The 20,188-nt window shown below is 44.9% G+C and overlaps 1 protein-coding gene across 5 annotated transcripts in view; it reads right to left on the bottom strand.

The window, feature by feature from the left end:
- The window catches only part of FRYL (FRY like transcription coactivator), a 285,628-nt gene that overhangs the window by 22,789 nt on the left and 242,651 nt on the right, over positions 1–20,188 (bottom strand). For all 5 annotated transcript variants that reach the window (XM_066573099.1, XM_066573096.1, XM_066573098.1 and 2 more), the window contains 8 exons: positions 19,930–20,070; positions 18,301–18,495; positions 17,661–17,822; positions 16,150–16,224; positions 15,810–15,986; positions 12,651–12,851; positions 10,489–10,659; positions 1,918–2,171 (listed from right to left, as the gene is read on the bottom strand). In XM_066573099.1, coding sequence (XP_066429196.1) covers positions 1,918–2,171; positions 10,489–10,659; positions 12,651–12,851; positions 15,810–15,986; positions 16,150–16,224; positions 17,661–17,822; positions 18,301–18,495; positions 19,930–20,070 — 1,376 coding nt within the window. The remainder of the gene's footprint in view (positions 1–1,917; positions 2,172–10,488; positions 10,660–12,650; positions 12,852–15,809; positions 15,987–16,149; positions 16,225–17,660; positions 17,823–18,300; positions 18,496–19,929; positions 20,071–20,188) is intronic.

Raw genomic sequence — 20,188 nt, 5'->3', positions numbered from 1 at the left:
TGGTCTGATACATCCAGAGACCCCTGACCGCTGTCTTAGTGCGCTGCCTTATCATCAGGAGGACCATGCAGCCATACGTACTGCAGCTTCACAGTCCTCCCTCTTCCTGCCTGATCAGTCCCCTCCAGCAGAGAATGCTGAAGAACACTCACATTTCTCCCCCGGAGTGCAGGTCCTGCTCTGTACACATAGGGACAGACGAGCAAAGGTCAAAGGTCTGGCTGTAGCAGCAGGACCGCAGATGACATCATAACCATGTGACCAGAAAGCACCTAGAGGGGATCATGTATTACTACACTTGTATGTGGGGATTTAGGGTTAATAAAATCATTGTGTACTATACCAGCTGCAGGTATTCGCGTGTGTGTGTGTGTGTATGTAGCAGAGTTGTGTATGCTACAGAGCTCTGTGTGTTGTGTACATGCAGTGCTGTGTATGTGTACAATGTGGACTTATGTGCTTGCACGATTGTTTGAATGGACACCACTAGTTTTAATAGGAGCTGACAGTTCACGGTTAACCCCCTTTTCTACACTAGAACACCAAAGTTCATAACAATCGCCCCTCCACTTTGTTAGACCCCCAGAGACGTTTAAATTAGTATAAAATATTTTTTCCTGTTGTCTGAAGCGGAGGTGTGTCTTATAGTCAGAAGCATCTTATAGTCCGAGCTGTATTTCCCTCCTTCAGCAACCCCCGATCCAGCACAAGAGCCCCGGTCCCTGTATATATAACACAAATGCAGAGACAACAAATTTGTATTTAGGTCAAGAGGGGTGTCTCCTCTGCATTTGTGTAATATATGTATTTATATCCAAATCAGTTTCATTAGGCCTGAGGAAGGGTCCATAGAAGATCCGAAAGCTCGCTGTAACATCATGGATTTTTGTTAGCCATTAAAAGGTATCATATCTTCAACATTACCTTGTTTCTTTTATTGAGAACAATGACACTTCACATCAAAAAGCGATGGGTGTTACTTCTTGACACAAACACTCGTTTCTGTGTCTGAATTCCGCACAAGAATTTTGTCAATTGACAATGAAAATTCTGCAAGAGGATCCGCACCAAAAAGCCATGGATTTTGACTTCGCTTTTTAGGTCGAATTTGCCGCAAGTAAATCCTGCAGAGATGATCTCTGCTGTGTGAACATACCCAACACTGTTTTTGCTGGCTCCCTCATTTGGCTGCCTGCATGCTGAGGTGCTGTACATATTTGCCCTCCTGTATCAGTGAGTATATGGCCGTTTTTAGTGATTTCTGCTAGCGGTGAGTGTATGCATACCTATTGTCTATATCCTAAGATCCCTCTACAAGGCTGAAACAGGCTATCCTATGAGCCTTTTTACTTGTTTCACAGAGATGTCACATTCCACCAATGTGTCGGGTTCTACTGTAAAAATACAGTGTTTCCCTAAAAAAATTAAACCCTGTCTTATATTATTTTTTGCCCCAGAAGAGGCATAGGGTCTTCTTTTCGGAGGTGTCTTATACTCTCCTAGAAGGCGCTGTCCGGGGCCCTCCTGCTGGTGGCCTGCGCTCCGACAGGTTTTCGTATTGTCCCCAATGCCGACGCAGCATCTCTTGCTGATGACGGGGCTTGAATACCCCGCCTCCAGCAAGCGATTGGTCTGATTGGTTCATCGAGTTATACTTTAGTTTTTCATCCTCATACTTGGTCAACTAATATATTCCTCATCTGAGAGGGAAAAAAAAAATCAGCATAACAGTCAGCAATTACCAACCAACACTGTTGTCAACCATCACAATGATCAGATTGCAAACTGGATCTTAGCATAATATATAGAGTGCATTGCAAAGTGACACTATGTTGCCTTCCTACTACTATAATGTGTGCACGGTTCACCTTTGAACACACAGTTCTGGTAGGCTTATAAAGAATTCATTAAGCTAACCTTGATAAATAAGAAAAGTCTGCTTCTTCCTCTTCACATCGCTCGTCAAGCTCCTTTAAAGCCAGCGTGACATCATCTTCACAGACAGAATCTGGGGGGCTGTCGGGAGCCGTCGGCTCCAGCACATCACAAGGTTCTTCCACTTCTAGGGGCTCTTGACACATTAGAGCTTCGTGCTGGTCTTGTGTCATATAGGAGCCAGTGTCTTCACTAGCGGAGCTCAACTGTTCGTCTTTTACAGCTGCGCTGCCATCCTGAAAGCAAACAGGCTTCATCAACAACTAGATACACATATACAAAGATACAGTCCTCAATAGGACTAATAATTAGGAAGGTAATTACTGCAAATGATGGCAACGTGATAATTGCTTGGAGGCATGCTGGCTGCCCAAAATGTCAAGACAATGTAGTATTACACAGAGGGGTTGGCCATGCACCCAGCATAGAAATCTGATGAATTTCCAATAAACTACTTATTTATAGGCAATGTATCCGGCAGATTTTAATACATAAAACCAGTGAAATATTTTCAATTTTTGCAATCCGCTTTCTTTCTGATTGGTTTCTGATTGTAGATTTTCTTACTTGTAATGTTTGTACATGACTATGGAGGTGGGCATCTTGCTGGACCAGCTGTTAACAGCACTTAGACCATTCACACAATGGACAGTACAGGACCCACTGACTTCTATGAGAGTGGGGGTCATGCTCTGTGACCTGTGCAGAGAGGAGGAGGAGGTGAGCTGTGACAGTTACCTATTGTGAACGGTGGATCCTGTGCCATCTATATGTAGGTGTATTATCTGTGATAATAACAAGATGACTGGTGAGAAGCTTTCTTTACAGGATAGGAAGTGTCAGGCCATATGCTGGGGCACAACTCGCATCAGACAGCACAAAGACACCTCATCCGTGTGCCGTCTGATGTGTGGGCACTATAGATTTGCATCTCCTATACTTGTCCCAAAATCTGACATGCAATGACTTTTCTAATTTGGTCCGAGTGAAATATCACTTGTGCGAAGAAACCCATCCAAATTAATGTGTTCCTTTTCCTTGCAAGTTCTGTCCATCTGGAACAGCACTCGCACAGAATAATTGCTTGTTTAAATACAGCCTCAGAATAATATTAGGCTTAGATCAGTATAAAAACTATGATTTTAGGAATTTTTCAAAGTATAGATGTGACATTGAAGAATTTAAAAAATCCCCCAAAATTTGTTGAAAATGTTTAACATAAAAACTTAATTATTACAATAAGTCCTGTTCTGGAAACACAATCTGTCCAACAAGTCATATAGCTAGAAATACTTATCTACATTCTTGTACAATGCTTCTAACATTACTTATGAAAAGATTTTATATATATATTACACATACATGCATAAAAGTTATAGAGCTATATATACCTAGATATCTCAAAACAACAAGCTTCATTCAAATAATTCAGGTCGTTAAAACCTCTATTTAGCCTTTATTTGTTATATCTAATTCCAGAGGTGTTGGGTGAGCGATAATGTGGTCATTATGGCATAAGGGCCTATTAGGATGTCATGCAGGGGCTGGCCAGTCTGTATATTAGCCACTTGTTTGATGTCGTCATATTTCGCTGGCAGCAACGTGTCTATTACAAACTGTAATGTACAGTACAATATACCAACTCAGCAGAAGACAACTGAAGGACGTCTCTATTCACATAGTTGTACTTTCAGTCAATTTTATGCCAAAAACAGCATCTGATTTCTTTAGAGGGAAACGGTTAAACCTTTAGGAAAAAGTTGTTGGTTTTCCTGCATCCAGTTTAGACGGCATGTATAATGGCCGCCTAATAAAGCCTTGCAGAGCTTTCCGGCTCTATTAGTACAGGGCGGCGGTGCTCTTGCAGAACCTGTGTGACCACAAGTTTCTTTAACTAAAACACACTAAACTATAATAGCATCGGGATGAATGTCACAAACTTTATCCAGAAGTTTACTGAAATGGATTAAAACTTCAGCAGATCCATTGTGAAGCCCCTTTCTCCTCTTTTGCATCCTACTTGCTGCTGCACATTGGAGTTATCAAGTGAGACCCCCTAAGACAGAGGAGTGCACTGATACACACGCCAGTGCAAATGTGTAAGGGTATCAGCTGATGCAGACCACCAGGTAAAGAGGAGCGTGTTCGTTAGTAGAAGGCAGATCCCGGCATATCATACGAAGACTCTGTGTGCAAGACTGTAAACATAAAGACAAATCACTTACCTGCGCTCCAACTACCTCCCACATAGCTATGAACAGTCTGGAGAAGTGGGATCCTCCCCACCTATGGAGTTTCTTATTCATCAATCCCCAACGTTCACAGGGGGCTCCTCAAAGCATCATGAGAGACAGATCCTCAACAGTAGATCTCTGCTGGGTTTACCCACGTCTACTCAAACAATGCTGCCCTGGTATTAGACAGAACTAGTTGCAGCAGGTTCTAGTGGTAGTTGTAGTCTTATGGCTGGTTCACATACATGACGAGACTACGTGTAACCCTAACACACCTTAAATGGTTGGAGAGCATTCGTTCAGAACTTTGCCAAGATAGTTAAATGGAGCAATAAAAGAACAATGCCCCCTTGTAAGATGTATTCATAGAATACAAGCAGTAGTATTCTAGTCTCACATTAAAGGGGTTGTACAATATTAGGAAAAAGGGTCTGCTTCGCCTTGTCTAAGAAACAGCACCACTCTTTTCATAGGTTCTGTCTTGTTTTGCTGTTGAGTCCCATTCAAGTCAATAGGGATAAGCGGCAAAACCAAACACAGCCCAAGGAGTGGCGCTGCTTCTGAAGAATTTCTAGTGCTGCACAACCCTGTGAAGAAGGCGGCTGCCCTGGGGTCACACAGGGCGGATATGCCACGGAAATTCTGTCCAGAATTTCACTGCAGCGAATCTGCCTTTGGCCGCTAATCCTGGGATTAGCCAGCCAAGTGGACGAGATTTGTGAACGTAGGACGGACAACCCGTTGCGGCAAAGCCGGCGCTGTGGCGTGGATGTCCTGGCCGCAGCAAGTCGATTTATTTTTTCTTCCCGTTGCGGACGCGCTCTCCTCTATGGGAGCGCCAGGCTCAACGGAAAAACGTGCGGCCAAGCCACTCCAAACCCGCACCTAAGTGCAGCGGGTTTTGAAGCAGCGCTTTCCTGGCAGATATCTCGCAGTTTTTCGCTGCGGCAAAACTGCGAGATTCCCACTGGGAATACATCCTGTGTGACCCCTGCCTAAGAATAATATAAAATTGTAATGAGGAAGGGAAGTAATGGGAAATTATATCATCTAGAATGTAATAGTCACAGAACTAGCTCGAAACCTAATGGCTATGGGCACCTTTGAAGGGTCATTTATTTTCACTTAAATGCATATATTTTGGGCTGACAATCATTTTCGCAACGGGGCTTAATTAAAAATGTTGCACTGTTTGTCATCTGCAGCTTCTATGTCATTGTATAGACACCGCAGTCTAAGATCTAAGCCCCGATATGAGATCTGACTGCGCTGGGCTGAGAGCTTGTTTTTTTTCAGTCCTTCTCTCCTGCATCTTATCAGCTAATTTATGCCCACAACAAAGACGTTTGTTGTGATCATAAATTAAGGCCTTTTTACACCTAACGAATGTCGGGCAAACAATCCATCCCTGTGTTTACTCGCTCCCGTGCTGTTACACAAGAGCGAGTATCACTGGCTGTCTGACAGAGCAGCCAGCAGGGAGGCAGAGCAGCTGGAGCAGGGTTCTCTCCTGGCTCCTCTGCATTCACTGTAAGCAGCGGCTGTTCAGTACTGAACGGCTGCAGTTTACACTGAACGATGGTTGTTTGGATTTTAAGCATACTTAACACTGAACGATTCTCATCCAGTTTCTGCATGCTTTTACACGTGACGATTATTGTTCAAAACCCCACAGGAGTGCAGGAGCCTGAACAACAACAATGTAAATCGTCCTGCGTAAAAGGGCCTGTAGCTGCTAAGAAGATTTGGGAGAGGATTCAGCAGAGGGAAACTTATCCTGCTGCTCAACCACACTCCTCTGTGCTGCGGTATAATTATTAAAAGTCTCCCAGAATGATTATATCTGTTATATATGGGAAAGTACAAGGCACTGAAATCTTTTATATTAAAAGAAATTAAAGAAGGCAGAACTTCCCATTAGCGTTGACAGTACTGCACTCTAAGCCTCCGACTCCATGGAAAATATAGCCCTCCCCTCTATAGCTACATGTTAACACACAAGGTGCATTCAAGTTCTAAGGTCTCCTCGTTTTTTTCTTGGATAAGAGCTGACAGAAACATGGGACACGTTTTTAAAAGACACGGGTATCCTGTGGGGATGAGCGAGACAGCTGGCAGCACCGTTTAGTGCACAGAACCCTCATGACAGCAAGTGGAGTAACAATTATTTTTAATCACCTATAAATCAGCCTACATGCTTTTTCTTGCACTGCACTTCACCCCCTTTGCTGTAACTTTGGTGTATGATGTTGGTGTCATTAGATGACACACACGCTCAACGGTGCCGTAAAATCATCAAATGTGAGTTTAATACATTCAGGGACCTGTCAGGTGGGTTGAAAGTTACAATGTTAAGTCTATGGACGGCGCTGCTGTGGTTCAGGCATGCGCTGGAATGAGTGAAGCGTTGCTAAGCAACACAGCATCCACTGCTAAGCTGCACCATACACTGGCCAACCAAGAGCGATAGAGCCAGGGACAATAAGAGAGAGAGCGCGCGATAGAGCCAGGGGCAATCAGAGAGAGAGCGAGCGCGCGATAGAGCCAGGGGCAATCAGAGAGAGAGCGAGCGCGTGATAGAGCCAGGGGCAATCAGAGAGAGAGCGAGCGCGCGATAGAGCCAGGGGCAATCAGAGAGAGAGAGCGCGAGCGCGCGATAGAGCCAGGGGCAATCAGAGAGAGAGAGCGCGCGCGCGATAGAGCCAGGGGCAATCAGAGAGAGCGCGCGCGCGCGCGCGCGATAGAGCCAGGGGCAATCAGAGAGAGAGCGCGCGCGCGATAGAGCCAGGGGCAATCAGAGAGAGAGCGCGCGCGCGATAGAGCCAGGGGCAATCAGAGAGAGAGCGCGCGCGCGCGATAGAGCCAGGGGCAATCAGAGAGAGAGCGCGCGCGATAGAGCCAGGGGCAATCAGAGAGAGAGCGCGCGCGATAGAGCCAGGGGCAATCAGAGAGAGAGCGCGCGCGATAGAGCCAGGGGCAATCAGAGAGAGAGAGCGCGCGCGATAGAGCCAGGGACAATCAGAGAGCGCGCGCGATAGAGCCAGGGGCAATCAGAGAGCGCGCGCGATAGAGCCAGGGGCAATCAGAGAGCGCGCGCGATAGAGCCAGGGGCAATCAGAGAGAGAGCGCGCGATAGAGCCAGGGGCAATCAGAGAGAGAGCGCGCGCGATAGAGCCAGGGGCAATCAGAGAGAGAGCGCGCGCGATAGAGCCAGGGGCAATCAGAGAGAGAGCGCGCGCGCGCGCGATAGAGCCAGGGGCAATCAGAGAGAGAGCGCGCGCGATAGAGCCAGGGGCAATCAGAGAGAGAGCGCGCGCGATAGAGCCAGGGGCAATCAGAGAGAGAGCGCGCGCGATAGAGCCAGGGGCAATCAGAGAGAGCGTGCGATAGAGACAGGGGCAATCAGTGAGAACGCGATAGAGACAGGGGCAATCAGAGGGAGCGCGATGGAGACAGGGGCAATCAGAGAGCGCGATAGAGACAGGGGCAATCAGAGAGCGCGATAGAGACAGGGGCAATCAGAGAACGCGATAGAGCCAGGGGCAATCAGAGAGAGAGCGCGCGCGATAGAGCCAGGGGCAATCAGAGAGAGAGCGTGCGATAGAGCCAAGGGCAATCAGAGAGAGAGCGCGCGATAGAGCCAGGGGCAATCAGAGAGAGCGCGCACGATAGAGCCAGGGGCAATCAGAGAGAGCGCGCGATAGAGCCAGGGGCAATCAGAGAGAGCGCGCGATAGAGCCAGGGGCAATCAGAGAGAGCGCGCGATAGAGCCAGGGGCAATCAGAGAGAGCGCGCGATAGAGCCAGGGGCAATCAGAGAGAGCGCGCGATAGAGCCAGGGGCAATCAGAGAGAGCGCGCGATAGAGCCAGGGGCAATCAGAGAGAGCGCGCGATAGAGCCAGGGGCAATCAGAGAGAGCGCGCGATAGAGCCAGGGGCAATCAGAGAGAGCGCGCGATAGAGCCAGGGGCAATCAGAGAGAGCGCGCGATAGAGCCAGGGGCAATCAGAGAGAGCGCGCGATAGAGCCAGGGGCAATCAGAGAGAGCGCGCGATAGAGCCAGGGGCAATCAGAGAGAGCGCGCGATAGAGCCAGGGGCAATCAGAGAGAGCGCGCGATAGAGCCAGGGGCAATCAGAGAGAGCACGCGATAGAGCCAGGGGCAATCAGAGAGAGCACGCGATAGAGCCAGGGGCAATCAGAGAGAGCGCGCGATAGAGCCAGGGGCAATCAGAGAGAGAGCGCGATAGAGCCAGGGGCAATCAGAGAGAGCGTGCGATAGAGACAGGGGCAATCAGAGAGAGCGTGCGATAGAGACAGGGGCAATCAGAGAGAGCGGGATAGAGACAGGGGCAATCAGAGGGAGCGCGATGGAGACAGGGGCAATCAGAGGGAGCGCGATACAGACAGGGGCAATCAGAGGGAGCGCGATAGAGACAGGGGCAATCAGAGGGAGCGCGATAGAGACAGGGGCAATCAGAGAGCGCGATAGAGACAGGGGCAATCAGAGCGCGATAGAGACAGGGGCAATCAGAGAGCGCGATAAAGACAGGGGCAATCAGAGAGCGCGATAGATACAGGGGCAATCAGAGAGCGTGATAGATACAGGGGCAATCAGAGAGCGCGATAGATACAGGGGCAATCAGAGAGCGCGATAGATACAGGAGCAATCAGAGAGCGCGATAGAGACAGGGGCAATCAGAGAGCGCGATAGAGACAGGGGCAATCAGAGAGCGCGATAGAGACAGAGGCAACGAGAGAGCGCGATAGAGACAGAGACAATGAGAGAGCGCGATAGAGATAGAGACAATGAGAAAGAGCGATAGAGAGAGAGACAATGAGAAAGAGCGATAGAGAGAGAGTGATAGAAAGATCCAGAGAAAGTGACAAAAAGACAGACAGAGACAGAAAGGGACAGATAGAGCAATACATAGACAGAGAGAGAGAGACAGAGACAGACAACGAAAGAGACAGATAAAGAAAGAGGCAGACAGGGAGGGACACAAACAGAGAGAGATAAACAGACAGACAAACAGAGAGAGACCTGTAGGCTTTTTTATATTCAGGACATCCTATAGTAAGAACGTCTGTAACAATGTCTGAGGCCCCGACAATAATTACATCACCTGTGCAACAGTGAGAAAATCCTGAAAACATCATCTGTTGGGGGTTGTGAGGACTGGAGTTGGGAAACACTGCTCTAAATAATCACCTAACCAAGCAGATTTAGAAGTTCACAACAACCACTTTTGAAACATTTAATGTTCACACAGCGACCATCAGGTCAATCTAGTAAGTAAAAAAGCGACGCTCACATTCCAAGAGCAGCATATAATTATTTGTTTTTTTCCCCCACTTGCGTGGAATGTTATCCGATGATGACAAGGCTGCGTGCCTGGCAAGGCAATCTTGAAACGTGATGATGGTATGAATGGTACCTTTCATCTATTGTCACAATTGAAGGGATGTGGATGAAGGATGCTCTGCATGGTTGCATGTTTATCCGATTATGCCACTGCTGTGTCAGCAAATCTGTAGTGGGCAAAACAAGCCCCTAAAGAGGCATTTGCAGTGGCCATGCAATCATGGTGTCCATGTTGTAAAAATGTGTACATCAAGGGGCAGATTATGTTGAGAACTGACAATACTTTCGGTTTCTGGAGCAAGTAGTTGTTTTTTTTCCTTTTTAAAGAAAAAAATTTTGCAAACTTTAGAACTTGAATGCACCTCATATGTGGCAGGCAGAGCTTAATATGACATATTTATGAACTTTATTTCCTTACTATGTTGGCGGAAAACAAAAGGCCGAGAACAATGAAACAGCAGTACTTACAAATGGTTGGTCGCCCATTAGCTGCCTTCGCTCATCCACATAGGCCATTTAACACTGAGATCCTGGAGCGCTCACCATGGATGCCAGCTATCAATCACTAACAGAGCTGGCCTGAGGTCTTAACCCCAATTACAGCCCAATCACAGACTGAAAGCCAATCAACTACTAAGCATCACCAAAAGGGAAAAAACACATTGTTCTAGAATCAAATGAGCCATGCCCACAATTGTACGATAAATTACCCAATTTAGCCAAAATGGTAACAGAACATAATCAATATTTGTAACCTTTGGGGTCGCTACTATTTTGTATAACTAATACTGCTGAAATAGACTCCAAAAAAGGTTAGAAATATTAAAAAAGTAAACGGAAATGAAAATCACAATCTGATGTATAGGACATCGGCATTGGAATCAGAACATAAAATCTACAAGATAGGATTAAAAAGATCCCAAATCAGCCATGCACCAGCCCAGATTTCTCCCCACCTCAGGCAGCTGACTGTTAGCGCTATCTGGAGGGGTCACCTCCACACTTGGGGTCTCAGGTCTGGTTTGTAACGCTTCCTCTGTCAGAGCACTATTAACGCAGTCTTGAGATTGGAGGAAGTGGTCCACATTGTCAGTCATGTTTTCTTCCACTGCAGAGTCATTCTGAAGCTACAAAAAAAGCAAAGCGTAGTATGAATATTTATCACTTCCTGCCTACCACAGCTCACAAAGTATTTGTAAATACTGGACAACTTAAAAAGAACTACACCTCAATGAAACTGAACGGATTCTTCAAAGAGGTCGTCCCTGAATGAATGGAGCGGTGATCACGTATCCAGAAAAATGCTACTGTTTACACAGTATGTGTATATATATGTATGCCTCTTTGGATCTATTTTATTAAGCCTGAAGAAGAACCCTAAGTAGGTTTGAAAGCTTGCACTAACATCATGTATTTTTGTTAGCCATTAAAAGGTATCATATCTACAAGATTACTTGGTTTCTCTTACTGAGAATGATCACATTTATGTTTACACAGAACTGCACCTTGTTTTAACTATATGACTGTTCTCCATACCCCGCTCGGAGCGCTCAGCTGTATAACAGCCGGGTACAGCGAGCAGAGAACAGATAGATGCAGAAGACAAGCGGGGACACCCTGCTTGTCTTCTGCATCCTCCGCTCCGAGCACTTGGCTGTATAACAGCCGGGCACTCCAAGCGGGGAACAGTTGGATGCAGAAGAGAAGCGGGGGACAGTCCGCTTGTCTTCTGCATCCTTCGCTCGCAGCGCAAGGTGATCGCTCAACGTTTGAGCGATCATCTTGCGCTGTAAACGATTATCGCTCATAAGTCGCTCAAAAGACATCTTTTGAGTAATAATCCTTGTGTCTAAATGGGCCTTTAGCTTGACAGTGATGGCACAGAGCATAAAGTTATCTTAACCCACTAAAAAGCTATTGTTCTCTTATCTTAACACAACAAAACCCATTTAAAGTGTAAACAAACCACTCCTGATAGCATGGAACACTGATATTATGTCAGGTTAAGAGTTAAGCTGAAGAAAAATGCATCCGTAACTCTTCTGATGTGCAGTCTTTCTATGGTGGTGCTTCAGAAGAAGCAGATACTCAGACTAAGGCCTCTTTACACGAGCGTTTTAGCGCGGCTATTTTGCCGGGATAAAACACTGGCCGAAAATCGCGACCATCTGAAGCATTACACTCCAATGCATTTGTTCAGATTTGCGGTGCGTAAGACCGCCTGGACGGAAAAGATAGCGCATACGGTGCACATTCCGGCCGCCTGCTTGTCCTATCTTTTGCCGGAATACGCCAACCGTTTCCATAGACTCCTATGGGAGCTGACGGAAAAGGGAGGTGGGAGGGAGTTTAGCAGCGGCTCGTGTTGCTCAAGTCCCTACCTTTCCCACTGCGATTTCGGCGGCCGGACATCGCAGCACCCATGTGAAAGAGGCCTGATAATAAGAACATTAGGTATCGGGTAGGGATTGGCAACCAGTAATCTATTTCTCCGATATCGTTTTAACTCCATAGATGCCACAGTCTAAGGAATTCGACAGAGGAAGGGGCTTCCTCTGTGTACCCATTAGAGTCTGCAATGCAACTGTAAGGAGCCAATGCCCCACTGTAGCAGCTCGGGGGTCCTAACAAAGACTCCCAGGTCTTCCATAAGCATCTGCCTATCAGCATGTTCTAAAAGTTTGCCATGATAAGGCTTTGAAATACTGTGTATTGCTAAAGCAGCTTCAACTTCCCTATGGAATTAATGTGCCCAAATCTATAAGCAAGATTATTCACTTGAAATATCTGATCCTTATCTGCCATCACGTCTGTTTCTATAGAGAACATGCAGATCTAAGGGCCTTCTTACACAGAATGATTAGATTCTCGCTGGATTATGGGAATCTGAACTAGAATTAGTTTATTGTTTGTAGGCATAAAAATCAACCAACGATTGGCCTGTGTTTCATCTATGAAAGACTGCCTGTTTACTGTGAATGGAGGTGGGCAGCAAGAAGAGGTCTCCGACCCACTCCGACTCCATTCACTGAGCAATCATCGCTCCTGTGTGAAAGCCCAGGATCGAAAATTGTTGGGACAAAAGGACCCTAAAACACCAGAGAGAACAACATCATACCAGGTTTGACTGGGACAAGATCTGACTGACAGTCAGCGGTTCTTCCTCCGAAGACTCATCGGTGTCTTCTTGATTGGTTAAATTCAGACTAGGAGTGCTCCCAGAGTACTGACACTCCTGCAGAGACGGGGTGTCACCTTTGTCAATGCTGTCCAACGAACGTCTGCGGACTCCCCAGTTAAAGTTGTCAACGCTCTCACCCTAAGTAGGAACAAGAGAAGAAAAAAGATTAAACAAGATATGCAAGACCCTCCTCTGGGAGTCACAAGTCAATGCAAATACACACTAGAGGAGGATTGTTCTTCAACACTTAGAGGAAGCAGCACTGGATACAGGGATGGCAACATGGAACAGATAACGTAGCCACTGTACACCGACCATTAATTAAACATCAAGCCTTACACGGTTTATGTACTACACATACACCACATAGAATCAGAAGAGAAACAAGCCACTCCACCAGGCTGCAACTTACCTGCAGCTCCTGGTTAGCAAAAAGGGAAACACAAATAATCATAAGTAACACGGACAAACACAGAGGCAAGAGAAAACATACAATCATGTTGCATTTATGCTAGAAAAGTACATGCGTGGACTATGAGCTGCAGATGGGAGAGCAGAGGAGGCAGTCTATCTATCCCACAAAAGTAACCCATACGGACTCCAAAAAGGGAAAATTGTGGCACGCTCCACTGGATGTTGTACTGCAAAAGCTATTCTTGAAGAGACCCTAATAGGGCCCATGCATGTCATAGAGGTGGGGTCTCCTGCTGGATCCCCTACCTACAGGACCCAGAACAAAGAGCTGCTCTGCTAGATTTAAGGCATCCTCATATTATTTGGATGGTCGATCATCTAAACGACCGCCGTCACATAATACTGCATTTCCATTGTTGTGGACGTTGCAAGGGAAACGGTTGACTGGTCGCGACTTTCTTAGGCAAAATCAGCTGTTTGTGAGAACATTTTCAAAGGGGTTGTTTCTGATGAGACAACCCCTTTAAAGCGGTGATCCCATTTCGGCCAAACATTGCCATGTTGGAAGGGGGGGGGGGGGGGCACCACTCTATACGAGGCGGTCAGGATTATGAAAACAGTCGAGCTACACTATTTCTGTAACTCCCATGTAACGTGACAGTTAGGCTGGGTTCACACAGGGCGGAATGGCCACAGAATTTCCGTGTGGGCTCATGGAAATTCCGCCTACAACTTTAATCCCAGGATTAAGCAGCAAAGTGGAGGAAATCTGCACTACTTGTGGCCACAAGTAGTGATACGTTTGGGGCCTAGAGATGGGGCCAGCATCTATCCGATTTTTATGGCATATCCTAAGTCATAAAAGTCTGAGGACGCAAATAAATAATAAATAAGTGACTGTATTTAGAGCTTTTATGATACTGAAGGTTGTGGACATGTAAAGGACGAAAGGATGAGGTGCACGGCTTAGGATCTGACAACTTAAGAAAATCAGGACTAAAGGAAGACTAAAATCAATGACTACCACTGGATTACAGCTAAAAATACATATTCGCACATACATTTAAGAACAAAAAACCTGTCATAATATTGTTTTTTATCCATTCTATATATCTTTGCCCTGCAGCCAAGTCCTGATTTCAACTGTTTCAGCAAACTGGATTAAGCAGAGATCAATAACTATGTGCCTGCACCTCATAAAGCTTAGCAGTGATCAGAACATAAATTTATAGGATAAACCAATCTTATTTCTGAATGATTTCATTGAGAAACACGCCAGTTGTCATTAGCGGAATCCTGTAATGTAATCAGGATATGTTCACACATAGCGGAAATGCTGAGGATTTGACACAGCAGGATTGGCTGAGAAAAATCCACAGCATTTGCAGTACAAGATTTTAATACATCTCATCCACATTGGTGTAGCGAGAATCTGCACAAAATCTGCAACGGAACTGGCATGCAGAGCAGATATAGATTCACGGCAAATTAATTGCTTACTGCAAATTTTCACTGCAAATCTCAGCCCTTTCTACAGAAAATCCAAAGCACTTCTGTGCTTAAATCCACAACAAAAACAACACCATTTGGTGTGTTCTTTGCACCTGTACATTTTCGGATCTTCTGCAGTACACCCGTCCAATAGCAGCATACCCTGAAGCTATGTTCACACAAGGAGGAATGTACAGCGGATTGTTCACAGCAGACATTACATAGTGCAAAATTCACATAAAAAACAACAATACATCATTTGGTGCAGAATTCAGCCCCTCTATTAAAAAGGTGGAATGAACACCAATAATCTGATGCTATAATTGACAGGTTGCGGATCCAAAATCCGCAGATCAATTTCTGCAGTAGATTTTTTTTTCATGGAATGTGAATGAGATTTTGAGAATCTCATCCACTTTGTTAATATCGTAAAATGCTGCAGATTTTCTGTGTGGAGGGGTCTGCATGGAAAAACTGACCTGTGTGAACATGGCCTTAGGATACTACACACACTGCGTATTTTGGTGCGGATTTGTACCAAAATCCGTAGTATACTTTGAGCTACAGAATTTGGTGCGAATATGTGTAAAAGTCTGCACCGCTTGCTGTCAATTTTAATACAGTTTTTGACAAAGATCCACAACAGATTTCATCCTTTCAAGTGAAGTGAAGTCTGTTGTGTATCTGCAGAAAAATCTGCACCAACAGTTTGGATTTTGACGCGGTTTTTGGTGCAGATTTTCTGCTGCAGAACGTTCACACTAATTCTGCAACATGTGAACATACCGTTAGCTTTCTTTTTCCACACCAGATGAATGGAAATGTGTAGGAACTACATTTCTAAAATTAAAAATAGTATATTGCTGTGTCTAGATGCTGGGGTGTTCAGGGAATACCTGAGAGGTAGCAGGAAATCGGCAACTAGTAACGATGCAACTCAAAATCTGTGAAGTCGGGCTTTTGTAAACTTATTATCCTAAAATGTATAGTTCTGTTCAGAGCTTGGCTTATACATACGTGTTGGCACAGCATGGTCGTGACTGCAATTTTACCCTTCACTTCAGACCTAGCTGCTGTTCTACTTTTTACAATTGTCATTAGCAAATAATTTCTAAATCTATTCTAGTGTTTACAAATGGTGATGATTGGTCGATATTAAGTACTAGATGCGGGCGGGGTGGGGGGTCTCACCTCAGCATCTTCCAGCTCGACATCCAAAAAGTCAAAGTCCTTGAAGACACCAAACTGCTGTTCACTGCCAGTATCCTCCACAGCGACTTCCTCCTCTTGAATGGCTTCCTCTGTGCTCGAAATAAGGCTGGTTTGCTGATCTCCAACTTCCAGATCTTCATTTGATGAAAAGACCACCTGTTGTGGGATGAAATTGGAAGAGAAACTGTTCTAAACACTCATATTCTCTGTGTGGGGTCAGCGTGCAGCAATTAGCAGACGTTTAATAAGTTACAGCAATGTGAGAAGCGTAAATAAAGTTTAACTAACGGCTAGGTGGTAAAAAAAAAGATGAACTTACAGATGGATTTTTGGGGAGACCGGAATCCGGGCCACATAAGGAAAGGACATTCATCAGCTTCTCCCGTGTTCTCCGCTGTAAAAGGAAAACAAATAACGTTTGTGGAAATGGTAAATGTGTTCCTACTAATAAGCCATCTTGTTTAAATGAGAAGCAAAAGGGACAAAACATGAATACAGGCTCTGGTTCTTCAATTCTAAAAATATATACCAGATGCTCGTAATGTTAATCCTTTGCATCAGCGTAAGTGAAAAAACATTGTAGCTTGTATGCATCAATGTGATCTGTTACACACTATAAAGGCGGATTATAGGACTCAGTGTGAGGATAGGATGCAATGTATGTGTGGCATGTTGTAAGGAGAGACTGGTAAAAGCCCTCACTCCACATAAGCCCTGCCCTGTGGGATGAGTGACCTACACACACCAGATTAAGCAGGAGATCCCTATAAGTCACGTCAGGATATTAAGTTAATCGACACTAGCAGTACGATTACTTATCCAACTTGGGAAAGTTAAGGCAGACTTCATTCACACAATTATAGGAACGGCCTATGAATCAGATCCAGTGAGAACTAGGCAGAGAAATCTTTCAGTAGGGAACAAGATTTTTTTTTTTTAGTTCAATGAAAATACTGACAAATGTGACAAAAACTAGATTTAAAAAAAAAAAAAAAAAAAGTTTGGTACCGAGTTAGCCAGTAGAGCAAAGTGTTATTGTTCTCAGTAAGAGAAACCACGTAATCTTGTAGAAATGATACCTTTTAAGGCCTACCAAAAAGACGTGATGTTATAGAGAGCTTTCGAACCTACTTAGGTTTTTTCTTCAGGCTTGAAGTGACACCCCAAATTACAGCGAGCTTGCCAACCTACTTAGGTTTTTTCTTCGGGCTTGAAGAAGAACCCTAAGTTATAGTGAGCTTTCGAACCTACTTGATACAGGCTTGAAGAAAAACCCTAAGTAGGGTCGAAAGCTTGCTATAACGTCACGTCTTTTTGTTAGCCATTAAAAGGTATCATATAGAGATAAGCGAGCATACTCGATAAGGCAAACTACTTGAGCGAGTAGTGCCTTATTCGAGTAGCTGCCTGCTCGTCTCTAAAGATTCGGGTGCCGGCAGGAGGCCGGTAGCGGCGGGGGAGATCTCTCTCCCCCCCCCCTCCCCGCAACTCACCTGTCACCCGTGCCGGCACCCGAATCTTTAGAGACGAGCAGGCAGGTACTCGAATAAGGCACTACTCGCTCGAGTAGTTTGCCTTATCGAGTATGCTCGCTCATCTCTAGTATCATATCTACAAGATTACTTGGTTTCTCTTGCTGACAACAATCAGTAAAACTAGATGTGTACGTCAGCTCTCATTACTCAGGGACCAACTAGACCCTCGGTTATCAGGATCGGTGGGTAGGAGGTAACTTTATATCATGGTACAACCCCTTCAAGTATTGAAACTATCAGGAAACTATCATATGAGTGAATAAACAACCTCAATTTGATTAAATTGCTCCTGTACCTGAGATAGCTGCGGCCTCTTCCAGCTAACAGGGACAAGCGCATTGGAGTTGGATCCAGAAGAAGTAGACGATGTGCTCCGAGTTACTGCGATGACTTTTGGCTTTCCATTTCTTCCAGCTGCACTATGCTGATCCCCGTACTTCTGTCCTATTATGGGTGTCTATAGTGAAAAACAGGCTTTGTAAGTACAATACGACCTAGGCCAATCTGGACAAAAAAGTAATCTTGCAAATGGAGAAAAGACACAATGATGAAAGATCTGAGAGAATACAAGTCATAGCCGTTGAGCAGACAATTTACAGAGTATATTTTATAGAATGACAAGGCTCTGGATAAGAGCTTGTTAGCCATAAGGAATCAATAGCCAGCAAAAATCATAGACAGCTTATCTGTAGTAGTGTACAGCAAAGGGCGGCAAGCTGGGGCTCTCCAGCTATTGTCAAACTACAACCCCCATGATGTAGTGACGGCTGGTAGAAGAATGAAAAGTCAATGCAGTCTATTCAAATCAGAATTCAATTTAGACCAAAATTAGTTTGACAACAAGACTTGGAATTTACGGAGCAGTTTTTGTCTAGAGCGTGATATGGCAGAAGAAAGATTTCTACTGATATACGTAATGGTAAAGGTTTTCTCACCTCTGATATGTCAAAATGAAAATCTAATGTTTTTCCTGGAAGCTCCTTAGAGGCGCAGTTAAATATTTTTGCAAAGGAGATTTCAGGCGGGCCTAAATCCACATAGGACTTTGGGGCATCATTCGGCACCACCAGGCTGGCGGAACGAGACACCACAAGTTTTAGGATATTCAACGCTTCCCTCCAATATGCACTCTGTTGGGATAAAGAAATGGCATTTATAAGTAATTATTGGGAAACGTAAACAGTACAAATCTACACATGGAGGTGAAAAAAAATAAAAAATGCATACAGGTAAAAATATACACGAGCTAATGTCAGCGTGACAATGGTGACAGAGTCACATTGGTCTCCAGCAGCAGTTATATCATTTTCCGGATTAGATAGGGTAAAGAGTTTGCAATGTTTTTGGGTACTTTTTCCAGGCAGACTGATTTTTTTTCTTTAATTATACAAATGCGATAGGAATAAAGGCGACTATATCCATCTCAAAGCAGTAGGTTGATGGTTTAACAACCGCCTCGTGATTAATAGTTTTACCAACGCAGCAATACACATTTCAGTCCAAGTTTGGCCATTACAATAATTCAAAACGGTCATGCGTGATCAATGACACTGAGCAACGGAAGGGCGAGCCTTCAGGGAACATTCTAGAAAGAAAGGTTGTTGGTGGACGAAAGATCTTTGTTACGACTATTGTATGGAAAATTCAAACATAGCCGACTTGTTTGTAGATGACGGTCTGTTATTGGTCAGCTCAAAATAATATAGTTATATTTCACCTGCGTTGGTAGAAATTGCGTATTTTCAATCATTTTAGCTTATGGGTGCTTTTACATGTACAGATCATATCTGCTTGTGCTAACGAAACCTCCTACTCCATGTAAAAAACTCAACAACTGCAACAAAAGTGGAGGTGTTTATACTGCAATTTCCGGAGTAAAACTGCTACTCAACCGCATAGCGCCATTTCTGCCACCTACTATAAACAGTGATCTAGAAGGTGCAGAAACCATGCAGATGATATGACACTAAGTTGCATAAGGTTGAATAAAGCATTGCTGGCACTGCTACGTTGACCCGGTTTTCATTTCAGTACTTGTAGCCAAGCACAAAGACAAGCTGGCTGCAGGCTATTCCCATAAAGGCTTCGGCTCTGCAGAATGATGTTTTTTTTTCTCCATGAGCCAAAAAAGAAGCATTTTTGTTTAAGGGGGAAATTGGAATTTAAAAATAAGTCCTAAAACATTGGCTTTTATGGATGAAGTAATAAAGTGAAAACCGGGTACATTAAGTAAATGACATTGAAAACTGAAACAAACCAGCTACTCGCTCAGGGGCCGAACGTGAATTACAGCGCGCAATTGTTCAGAATCATACAGCTGAGGCAGCAAGTAGCATGCGGCTGAAAATACATCAGCTACTATAAGGACAATGACAAAACTGGTAAGAGCGTGCCATGGGCGCATACTGTGCGGCGGATGCACGCTTCTGCTATAAGTAGGAAGAGTCCATCTGAATACTCGCACTGCAGACACATCACTTCCTGTGATCCCACCGTGAATACCGTTCGTGTTCCAAATTGCAAAAAATAAACCGTGGCGGCCTAAGAACGAAGTAAAAGCTCACCTGCACGTATTTCCCGATGATCTTTATGATTTCCAGGTTAAACTGCTTTACCGGCGCTGCAGAGAGGTCAATGTGATTGAGCAGGCTGTAGATGATCTGCAGCAATGACTGCTGCATGCTGGACAGGCCTTTCTCCAGGAGCTGCAAGAACAGACACATCTACAATGTTAGAGAAGACTGCAAGAAACGCCACAAATTCAGATCTCATTATGGTAGGCCGGGCTCACACAACCATGCCAGCCGGTGTGCCACGCACCAG

The sequence above is a fragment of the Eleutherodactylus coqui genome, chromosome 7, assembly GCF_035609145.1.
Source record: "Eleutherodactylus coqui strain aEleCoq1 chromosome 7, aEleCoq1.hap1, whole genome shotgun sequence".
NCBI lineage: Eukaryota > Metazoa > Chordata > Amphibia > Anura > Eleutherodactylidae > Eleutherodactylus > Eleutherodactylus coqui.
Note: the sequence above shows the minus strand (reverse complement) of the source record. Positions and strands in the feature narration are given on the sequence as shown.